Below are 12,031 nucleotides of genomic sequence, written 5' to 3' on the forward strand. Positions count from 1 at the left end.
TAGGTGAGCGTTTTTATATAATTAGAATTCAGCTAGCTAGTGTTGCCTCAACAAGTTCATAACACACCTTCAGAAGCAACAGTGCTGTCATTTGTGCTATGTGTGTCAACAGAATTTTAGAGTTGATGGACAGTTGCGATAGCCAATCAGATCATAGGTTGGTCACGGTGGGCCTTCTTGCAGGCCTTACGTTGAAGGTGCCAACGCGTTCTGTGAATCGATACTGACTTGTAACAGGGTGCCGCTATGCGGAAATCAACACCATACAGTCTTTCCCGGGGGCCGTTTGAAAATCCAAAATATATTCTCGCTTTTTTAACCCAATGGCCGAAGGAGGGAAATGTGTGGATTTTATATATATATATATATATATATATATATATATATATATATATATATATATATATATATATATATATATATATATATATATATATGTATATATATATATATATATATATATATGGAAACACTGGTGATGATCAGAATTCCTAAAGTGGATACAACCCATGTGCTTCCTGAAAATCTAGGCGACACCTAAGCGCACCGTGGCAAACAGCGGACAGGTTAAGACTGCTGACCGCCTTCTATCGCATTGGCCCCGCTTTGCTGTCAATTTGACATTTTTGTGGCTATTTAGTGAGAGCTTGGCGTCAAAAGCCGCCTGTGTTGGAGTAAATTCTTTCCTAATCCCACTATTGTGGTGGATTTAAGTGGGTGCGGGGTGAAAAGGAGACCCCTCTAAGGGAATTCGAGGCTGGTCATCCAAAGCAGGCATTTGAAAGAGTAGGAAAAGAATAGGATATATATATATTTATATATATATATATACATATATATAGATATAGATATATATATATACACACACACACACACACACACTAAACACTAAAGCGAAACTGTCCTGTGGTTTTAGTGCTGAATCACCGATAGAGAGCATGCATTTCCACAAGACCTTTGACGAATATTCTGTGGACAAAAATTTACCTTCCTCAAAGGTTCTGCGGCTCGTAAACTCTGCAGTATTTGATCATGCCAAAAATCAAACATAGCAGTGGCAAAGTAATGGTCTAGGGCGGCTATGCAACTTCAGGACCTGGACAACTTGCTGTGATTAATAGAACAAAAAAATCTCCTGTCTACCAGAAAATACTGCAGCTAAACATTCGGCCATGAGTTGGTGCCCCGTCTTGCATTACAAAGCAGGACAAGGACCTAAAATCAAAGTCAAGATTTTGGTGTGGTTTGTAATGCTCTTGATTTAAAGCCATCTGAAATGCTGTGATGTGACTTTGAACACAATTCAAGCGTGAAAACTCCCCTGCTTAACTGAATTGAAACAATAATGTGACAAAAAGTAGCCTGAAATTTCTCCAAACACAAACAAACGCAAACATTATCGCTAAGTTAGGCACAACCAGTTATGAGGTTCAGGGGGCAATACTTGGGTCAGATAAATTTGGATTTCTTTCCCCTTAATAATTAAAATCACAATTTTGAAACAGCCTTTTAAATGTATTTGTGTTGTCTGAGACATTTAAATTGGTGTGATGATCAGGAACAGGGCAACTAATTTTTCATAGGACTCGACACAAAGAATCAAATTAAAACACATAAAAGAATAAACGTTATTTTGTTATTCTTCATGAAATTGTTATTAGTATTGTTTGTCTTTGTTACGGTTGAGTCTTGGGTGGGTGTGTAATGTGCCATAACAACCCAATGGATGACCCATTTCAAGCAGACTACACGGTTCATTAACCCCAATGGCAATTGAGGATTGAGAATTCAGAACTGCCGCATTGTGTGTTCTTTTTGCCACACTAACATAAATTTTAAGACAACAAACATGGTTAATAATGACTCTTGTATTTAAAGATACTTCCCCTCTTCAGCCCACTCATGATATTCGTGGATGGTCTCAAGTCCATTTACAATTCCACAGCGGCATACGCCACAGCTTGGACAATCGCTCTTTCAATTCTCGCTGACCCGGGCCCAATAGTGAGCGAACAGCAGGTACACAGGTGCTGATTGTAATATCAGCAGCTTACCAGGCGCGCTGGCATCCGTAAGCAGGCCTATCCATCAGGCGGCGGTGTCGCCTTTGACACGGGGTGTCGACGGCAGCCGAGAGGGAATAAATGATGGAGCGAGGGGATCAATCAAAAGGCAGTGGGGTTAGCGTCCCAGTCAAGCTCAGAGACAAGGCATGATGGAGGGGCTTGGCGCAGGTGCGAGCAAGGGGGGCAGCGTCTCTTTGTGTGAAGGTGCTCTGTGGTTAGAGTTGAGCGTGCGGTTGCAAAGCCGAGTCGAGTCAAACTTGTTTACTAGTGAAGCACTAGAAGGGGCACATTACTCATCATTAAGTGGCAAGATGACCACAAAAAAAGGCCTTAAGTGCAAAATTGACTTTACATGAACTGTCCTACCCGCTTACTGCTCGCTTATGTGATTTTGAACCTTTCTAATGCAAAGCAGGAGAAACACAATCTTGAGTTTACACGACAAGCTGGTCTGCATGTACGTAGTGCACACGTATATGTTAAAAATATTCATGAAGCACCAGATTCCAGCATGTTACTGCGTATTTGCATTAGAGACAGGCAGATCTGATTTTTTCAGGGCCGATGCCGATTATTAGTCATTAAGGAAGCTGATAACCGATATTCAGCTGGAGTATATTGGCCTCATTAGAAAACTACAAACGTCAACACTTAGCTTCATTTAAATGCCTCAAAGAGTTCAAAGCACAGTGGTGGAGCAGCATTTAGCTGTTACACTGCACATAAATGGAATAAGCTGCCAAAAGAAGTCAAGTCAGCGCCACATGGAAATCCAAGTTAAAGACTATGTATGCTCCCCCCCCCCAATACAAGTGATTAAGGTCTTTCACTGTTTTTTTTTAAATCAGGTTTTTCAAAATACTGTTCTTGCACTGTTCATCCTTTTAGCAATTTTAGTAAGAATTGTTTTATTAACTTTGCTCTTAAATGTCTCCAATTATTTTTTTTGTAACTGCGTTTTAACATGCTTTGAATTATGTTCATTTACCTTCCATATAAAATTTTTTGTTCTTTTTTTATCTTAGACATATATCAATTGTAAACAAAAGTGCATTGAGCCTCAATGCACTTCAGATCCTCCAGCAGAGAAGGAGACACTAGTCTGCTTTTAGGGAAGGAAACAGAGCTCATATTTTATTGGATTAATTAATCTGGGCGCGAACCAACCAAGCGTAAAGTAAAGTAGATAAACTTGCACAACAGTTTATTGCTTGTGGTTTTGGGGATGGGAAGACAACATTTTTGTCGGTATGCAGTGGCGGCGCCACTGCCAACACAGAAGTTTAAAATACATCATATGGTGGATATCTGGGACTCCCTCGACTCCCTCTATGATGTGCATTGCTTATATTGTAGAGCAGAGTTTCCCAACCACTGGGCTGCAGAGAAAGTGAAGAAAAATAAATCTTTTTTTAATGCTGTGTCATTTGCATTATCCAGCATCGTGAAGAAGAAGAAAAAAAAAAAAAAAGCAACATCTGAAGAAGCTCCTTCAAGAATCAGACCAAAATTCTTGTGTGAACACCTGACGATATGGATTAAAATTTTTGGACACATCTGGTCCACTGAACCAAGACATTTTAGGACATTTTATTTTGTCAGAACTGTTTGCTCCCTGGTTGCACAAAGCTAGGTCCATAAATATATGCTTAGATGATTTTAGTGTGGAAGAGCCAGCCCATCAAGCACGTAAGTGCACTGGCAACTGCGCATATTCACATTCTTTAGGTGGTATCTTCGACTTGTCCCAAAACATTTTTTTTTTTTGCATGAAAATCACTCCAGCGTCCATAAACAACAGTAAGGAAGCCATTTAAGCGGAGTTGCTCAGGGAAATGTACTAGGATCCATTAATTTCTATAGAGGAAGCATTCTTCTTGTTATAGTAAAAAACGCCAAATTACAATGCATACGGTCTTTGCAGGAGAGTCATTGTTGATGTGCAGTATCTCCAAAAACAAACGTTTTTTTGAAGCAATGTTATACAGTACTGTGTGCTTCGGTTAGATATTTTGGTGTTTAAATAGAGTGGCGGGCGGTGCATTTCACACCTGGGCTTTCAGTGAAGTCCTATTTAGTCAGATTAGAAAAACTACCTCTCATAATACCATCATTTATGACACCACGGCTGGAGAAATTATATATAGACACACACTTTTGCACTACTGAGTGTTGGACCACTTCGGCTCACGAGAGAGATACTCTTGAAAGGGCCGTCTTGAAAATGGCCATGGATGTCTAACTGCAATCAAACCCACACTTTTCCTTCCTTGGGGCATTGCGGATTAAATAAAGCAAGGATATATTTTAGATTTTCGGACAGTCACCGGGTAAGACTATGGTGTGGATTTTTAATTTTCTTTTTCAAGCACACTGACTCTTATTTGGGGAAATGTGAGCAAGACGCTGAGAACTAAGGAATACTCAAAAGCAATACTCACCTTATCGCAAGTAAGACAACTTAATACGATGGGGTGAGTTTCCATGCATTTAAAGGCCCCCACGCCGGCAAAATGCAATTGATCTGGAACCTAGCTTCTGCTACAAATGTGGGTTCACAGTAAATTGTAAAAAGGTGGCAACTGATGGTTGTGGATAGAAATGCTGCTTATGGAGAACCGCCATTGTTATTGCGTGTTTATGGTGATAGAAAGTGTTTAGAGTGGAGAGGGAAAGTTAAAAGTTAAAACTCCTCATTATCATCTTGGTGCAACTGAGTGATTTATGGACTAAGAGCTGTCATTTAGCAAAGAGCAAAATAAAGTGGGGGACCAGAGGGTTGGGGAGGGGGGGTGGCTGTTTCCTCAGGCTCATTGATAATGACATACCTGCACGGCCTGTCCGTTAGCCCGATAGCACAAACTACTTAGGCTCTAACTGGAAAATCAATAGGCTGCACGCTCAGAGACCATGCCTCTTTGGGATTGGCAGCCGCGGGTCGGGGTGGAGGGGGGTGTGGGTGGCCATGGAGGGGAGCGGTCCCGCTTTTGGGTAACGATCTTCTTGCTCCTTTTCCGAAACACTTGGCTGATTTTCTTCGAGTGAGCAAACATCAATCCAGATGCCGCGGCTTACCCCGGGTAGCCGTCACCGCCCCGCTAATTAGGCTTAGCAATGTCTTCTCAACAGGGGGGGTGGTTCTCACTGGACGCTGACCTTCAAGGAAATCTACACCAACACTTTGAAATACAGTGTCTGGTGTAGAACAAAAATCTACGATTTGTCATATTTGGAATCAACATTTTGGAAAACCAAGAATTTTGTCGGGATTTTTCTTCCTTGCAAAGGAGAGAAATTGAAGGAGCCTTGTGTTCACTAAATTGTTTGCTGTTACTTGGAATAAGACGTACGAGGCATAAGGAATACACATTTTTGTTTAATAAAAATGCAAATGTACTTTTATTAAAGCTGCAATTTAATGAACTAGATAAAACATATCAGTCATTCAAATGTGATGTGCTTTGATGGATTATTTTTACTTTTTTTTTTTCTATCAACCACAGTGATGAGGGGCAACCGGTTTATATTTTCGAACTCTTGAAGAAGACTCCTAGTTTGCCATTTGGAAACTTCATGGCCCATTTTGGTGAAAGAATCCTTTGCTATATTTTCCCCCAACCCCCATCAACTTCACATCATACAGGATCTTAACAAAATGCAGAGACGGCCATCCTCACTTCCTCATTCAGTCTTTATTAGAAGCCTCTAAGAAGAGCTCCACAACAACACATGCAATATTGATGCCTAGCGTTGAAAAACACAGAGTGCTGCTGCTGCTCAACACAAATGCACATGCGCACACAGACGCACAAAAATGCACACATACACACACACACGCACACGCACACACAAACGAGTATGTTACTGCCGAGCAGATGCTTCACCCCGTCCGCCAATTAGTCGCCTGCGATGATTTTTCTTTTTTGGAGTGAGCAGCTGCCACGAGAGAATGAACATCCCTAACACTTGACGTCAAGGATGTCTGTTTATGTCTGATGCGTTTGTATTTGCAGCTCACGGAGATGGGGGGGTTGGCCCCGTAATTGTAGTCATAACACTAATACGATGTTTAGTAGATGATATCTTGGGCATGTTTTGGGAAGAACTCTAGCCTTGGATGAGGTTCTAGTCGGCGTAAATGGATACACAGTAGCTTGAAGACCGCATGAAGAGGAAGTGAGAAGAAAAATGGAAATACTCAAATTTAAATGTGGCTGCTATCAATGACAATGAGAACAACCGATATCATCTGATCATGGAAAGGGTCAGAATAGTTTAAGGGGTGGGGGGGTCACAAATGGGCAGCCGGCGGTTATTCAGTTCTCTGAGTTTTATCAAGACCTGGATGAATGAGTATATTCACAAGCATATATCCCATATACCAGTGACTTTCTTCTGGCCACTCATTGGCTAAAATTATCTCAAGGGGTTATAGCACGACCTGTTTGGCATCCAAAATGCATCTCAAAATAGGCACCGTAATCGCCGCTCTATCCCAGGTTCTGGGTTTGCGGTCACACTATTTTATTTTTATTTTATTTTTGGTGGAATTCTACTCTTGGTCACTAGATGGTGGTAAACGCTTATGTTGAACACTGTAAATTTGAAAGAAGAGTGAAAACAGCAAGTATTTCAAGCCATGCCTTGTTTATGTTGAAGGTGAATGAAGGTCAATTTTTTTTTCATCCTGCTTTGTGTGCCGACAGAAAGCATCTTGGGACATGATTATTGATGTATATTGTGAGATGACAAGTTTTTTAGTTTGCAAAACAATGACTGTGACTGACTTTACTGTGAACTAAGGGATCAGTACAAAAATGCCTTGAAATACTGTACAACATACCTAAACTTATATCACAGGTTTCACTTGTCACGGGGGGTGGTCTGGAACTTAAACCCCGCAAAGGAGGGTGGGATTACTGCATTTCAAAAACAAGTTTTTAAATGACTTTAATTTGATTAAACCTTATTTCTGTTATTGTTTTTCACGTGGCCACCTCAAACAGATGTGGGCTTAATGTCGTACGGCAGACTGGGGATCTCACACATAGCATCTGGACAAGAGCGGGGACCAGAACAGATCCGTTATGTCTTTATAGAAGCCCCACGGCTTTGTGTCACCATATATTACGCTAAGCTATGGTTAGCGTGTCCTTCATAATATTTGGACACTTCCTCTCCACCGTGTGCCGATTTATTCCTCCGGAGCTCCATGCGAGATAATAAACAGTCGCACACCCACGCGATTTCTCCGCCCTGCAGTATTCTTCCATTTTACAGTCCAACACCACATTAGGACATGGAGCCGCTATTCTCAACAAAACTTTAGTTAAAATTGTCACCATATGATTTGTTGGAAAATACCAAGAGACTTCAGTTTGTAAAGCGTCTAAATACTTAACAGCATGTTTGGCTTTTTCGTTGTCATATTTTGTGGTCGCAGTAATCAAAAAGGAAAATGTCATAGAACTGGAGAGGGAACTTACTGCATTCCAATGATTACTTGGTACAATATGAATAATATAGTTCACGTACGGTTAGTAAATGTGATTACGTTTACGTGAAAGTGACCAGTCCGGTTGTTTCTTCGAGTAGTTTTTCTTGATTTAAGATTTCCTTAATTTTACATATGGATGACAGCTAAAAACTTCCATCCAGCGAGAGGAGGAGTACCTCCCCTCTCAATAATAGGACACATATACACAAACAAATCACACTTGCACGCCTATAGACAGTTTAAAGTCTCCAATTAGCTTCAGACCACTTATAATTTAAGAAGAGTTAATAACTGAGCAGTGCGACTTTATGTCTGAGTAGTGTTACTTTAGGTTTAATAAATTTTACAATATTATTTTATTGCATTAAATTTGTGTATATGTGTGTATTTGTAAGTGTGTATATGTACGTCACTGCAAATCTAGTCAAGGATGGTCTTCTAATGCTTTCATCTTTATAGCATTATTAAAAAAAAACTAAAAAAATCATGATGAAGTCCACAGTGTGCGCCGCAAAGGAAAGCTAATTAATCTTTGCCTTTTTTCTGACATCTCTGTGGCTTTCAGTAAAGAAAGCGCTCTTACAGCTGGCCACTTGCTCACTATTCTTGCAATTCTCTGCTTCATGCAGGCACTATTCTTAGATCTGGCCACCAAATGCTGTCTTGCATTGTCAAAAAAATAAGTGTGTGAAAATAAAGAAAGCATAACATTACAGTATATGTTTCCCTACGGCTGCAATCGTCAGGATTGCAGCCTGCGAAATCTCACGATGACATTTTCCACACAGCAAAAAGAGCAGGACAGCAGCTGGCTCTTGACCTATATTTAATATTTCAATCAATATAATTGTGTGTTTTTCGTCAAAAAGTCGAACGGAAGTGCCAGTGAGTGACTTCCCTGCAAGGTAGCGCCACTGCCTTCTTATTAATATGTGATAAATAGCCAGGAGTCGGCCCCCGATGGGGATAAATTGTGGTTGTCTCGAGTCATATAGTACTCAATGGATGTGGCTACTCGATGTGTATGCACACGTCTTCATGTGTGTCACATCAGATACACATACACGTCTGTGCATTTCCTGAGTGCAGCAACATGAGGTACTGTTACAAAGTAGTAAAAATGCTGCAGCGTTAACTCACACACAGACTACATTTTAAAGGTATACATAAAATTAGTTGGTCAATGTAAATATACCAGAGGCACATTTGTATGGATAAAGTAATTTAAATGGAATGGAAATTTGAAATAGAAAATGTCTAAAAGCATTAAATATGATAACACATTTTCCACATTAAAGCACATGGGTGTATCTATTCTATCAATGCATCACTGACAGTTACAGAAAGTTGTATGAGTATTTATTCATAATTTTCATTTAAGTGTACCATTTTATACTTATGAAAGAAAAGATGACCAGACTACATGTTTCCAGCATACATCACATAAATTTGTTGTTGCCTTAATTAGTCCTCTTGTCCACATTCATAATCCTTATAAACATAGTCCAGTGTGTTATAAGCACCACCAGTGGGATACGGGCTCCCTCTAGTGGTATGTGGAAAAAAAATCCCGAAAGAAATCTAAATAAAATATCCATTTAAAATATTGAATGCAAGCAAACATTAGAATAAAGCTTGTAAGCATAAAAGCATAAAATCTGCTGGAAAAAACCCGCTTAAAATCACTGCAGCTCAATTTTTAATTTATGAGTACAGTTCAGTTGTATTTAACTTTGAAGTACAAAGCATTGCAGTTTAACCTATCAAAACTGTTTCTTTTTTTCAAAAACAAATCTAAGCAAATTATTTCAAATGTATGAGCAATACATTTAAATTGAATCATCAAGCATTGTTTTATCTAACATTAATTATTTTGGGGGAGAGTTGAGCCTTCTATGATATACTGTATTTTTGAGTTGCTCATTATGGTGGTTTGGACAGCAAAATGTTTTAGGTGCCACATGAAGTCAAATGTTTGAGAACCGCTCGCTTTCATACACTTTTTTTAATGTCAATAAGTTAGTAAAAGTCAAACAAATGTGCATTGCAGCTTTTATTTGCAGCGGCAGCAAAATTAGAGAATTAAGAAGAAAATAACAGAAAATGTGCAGTATCTTTTCCCTCATTTTTTTGACAGAGGTTTTAATTATTAGGGGGTGCGCTGTTTAAAAATGGTCATTAACCTACTTTTTTTTTAAGTGCACCGAAGTGGATATGAGCGTAAAGGTGCATGCGTGGACCGCTCTTGCACGTTATGTAGTGTGTGTGGGGCGCGCGCGCGCGTCTCTCTCTCTCTTTCTGACGCTCGCCCCCTTCCAGCCGTCTCAGCCGTCGCTGATTGGCTGCGCGGGGGCCGAGCAGCCTTCACTCCTGCTCGAGGAGCAAGCCGGACCTCCTTCACTCTTGCTTCGGAGCGCCATTCATAAAAGTGCGGCTTGGGGGACAAGCAGGACCATGAGTGAGCCGCAGCGCCAAAGTCGGACTTTGTAGTGCCGAGAAGCAGGAGTACGAACTTTTTGTTGTTGGTGTTTTTTGGAGCTGCGTTTTGTGTTCCCACCGTCCCCCCCTCACCCCACCGGTAAGCGTTGGATCCGTCGGCCTACTGCGACTCCCCGGCGTACGGCCCGGACCTGTGCCCCAACATGATCGCCACGCAGGCCAAGCTGGTGTACCAGCTCAACAAGTACCACGGCGAGCGGTGCCAGGCGCGCAAGGCCGCCATCGCCAAGACTATCCGCGAGGTGTGCAAGGTGGTGTCAGACGTGCTGAAGGAGGTGGAGGTGCAGGAGCCGCGCTTCATCAGCTCGCTGAGCGAGATCGATGCGCGCTACGAGGGCATGGAGGTCACGTCGCCCAACGAGTTCGAGGTGGTACTCTACCTCAACCAGATGGGCGTGTTCAACTTTGTGGATGACGGCTCACTGCCCGGCTGCGCCGTGCTCAAGCTGAGCGACGGCCGCAAACGCAGCATGTCGCTGTGGGTGGAGTTCATCACCGCCTCCGGCTACCTGTCGGCGCGCAAGATCCGCTCGCGCTTCCAGACGCTGGTGGCACAGGCGGTGGACAAGTGCAGCTACCGCGACGTGGTCAAGATGGTGGCGGACACCAGCGAGGTGCGTCTGCGCATCCGCGAGCGCTACGTGGTGCAGATCACGCCGGCCTTCAAGTGCACGGGCATCTGGCCGCGCAGCGCGGCGCAGTGGCCGGCGGCGCACATCCCCTGGCCGGGGCCCAACCGCGTGGCCGAGGTCAAAGCGGAGGGCTTCAACCTGCTCTCCAAGGAGTGCTACTCGCTCACCGGCAAGCAGAGCTCGGCCGAGAGCGACGCCTGGGTGCTACAGTTCAGCGAGGCCGAGAACCGATTGCTGATGGCCGGCTGCCGCAAGAAGTGCCTGTCGGTGCTCAAGACGCTGCGTGACCGCCACTTGGAGCTGCCCGGCCAGCCGCTCAACAGCTACCACATGAAGACGCTGCTGCTGTACGAGTGCGAGAAGCACCCGCGCGAGGCCGACTGGGACGAGGCGTGCCTGGGCGACCGGCTCAACGGCATCCTGCTGCAGCTCATCTCCTGCCTGCAATGCCGCCGCTGCCCGCACTATTTTCTGCCCAATCTGGACCTCTTTCAGGGCAAGCCGCACTCGGCCCTGGAGGCGGCCGCCAAGCAGACGTGGAGACTGGCCAGGGAGATCCTCACCAACGCCAAGAGTTTGGACAAATTATAAGGGGGGAAAACACGCAAACTACCTGCTCTTATTTTTTTGGTTGTTGTTTTTTTTTTTGCAAGTTGACTGTGATGCTAAAAAAAGACATCGTTATCTTTATTTTTGGGGAGCAGAAGGAAAAAGACAAGAAGGTACATTGGTTCTCCTTTATAAATGTTCTCACCAAGTGAAGAAGAAGGAACTTTTATTTAAAAATTTAATGTAAGCAACGTGCCAAGTTGATTTTCTTTTGATGGGGAGGGATGGGGGGGGGGCGACAAATGTTAATAAATTGTTCGAAGCTTAAAAAATAGGCCTCGTGGCGTGATTTAAATTTATTTTTGGGAGGGGGGCAGAAAAAACACTCCAAGCATTTAAATACATTTTTTTTATTTCAAGCGCATTTTATTGTCTTGAACTAACTGGGACAAAAATGAAACATCTAAATGTAGAATATGCTTCAATGCACACTCTTAATTTGCAAACGTAGTAAAATCATTCTACTCCCTTTTTTGAACGTTTCTATGGCACGTGTGAACAATTCATTCAAAATCCCTTTTTACCCTCTCAACATACGCCCGGCATTTCAATGTGTGTGTAAAAGCCTTAAAACATGAATGTATAGCGACAACAAAGCGGAACGAAAAGGGCTCCCTGCAGCTCCACAAAAGTGGCATCAAATGTGGATTTTCATTCAAGTCATGACGATTTTTTAATTAAATGTTTATTCGTTGTCTTTTTTCAATCAGCTTTGGCGCTACTATTTT

The 12,031-nt window shown here is 42.4% G+C and overlaps 2 protein-coding genes across 7 annotated transcripts in view; one reads left to right on the forward strand and one right to left on the reverse strand.

Annotated features, from left to right (window-relative positions):
• lrba (LPS-responsive vesicle trafficking, beach and anchor containing) overlaps positions 1-12,031 on the reverse strand; it is a 199,502-nt gene that overhangs the window by 68,595 nt on the left and 118,876 nt on the right. The window lies entirely within an intron of this gene.
• On the forward strand, positions 9,983-11,495 carry mab21l2 (mab-21-like 2). The gene has a single exon (XM_088302960.1). It carries the CDS (start codon positions 10,206-10,208, stop codon positions 11,283-11,285), a length of 1,080 nt encoding a protein of 359 aa, XP_088159086.1. The 5' UTR covers positions 9,983-10,205; the 3' UTR covers positions 11,286-11,495.

Source organism: Idiotropiscis lumnitzeri, chromosome 8 (genome assembly GCF_059441095.1).
Source record: "Idiotropiscis lumnitzeri isolate Australia: NSW breed Sydney's pygmy pipehorse chromosome 8, RoL_Ilum_1.0, whole genome shotgun sequence".
In the NCBI taxonomy this organism is placed as follows: Eukaryota; Metazoa; Chordata; class Actinopteri; order Syngnathiformes; family Syngnathidae; genus Idiotropiscis; species Idiotropiscis lumnitzeri.

Excerpts from the sequence above, each read along its gene's own strand:
- mab21l2 (XM_088302960.1), top strand. The coding sequence starts at position 10,206 with ATGATCGCCACGCAGGCCAAGCTGGTGTACCAGCTCAACAAGTACCAC.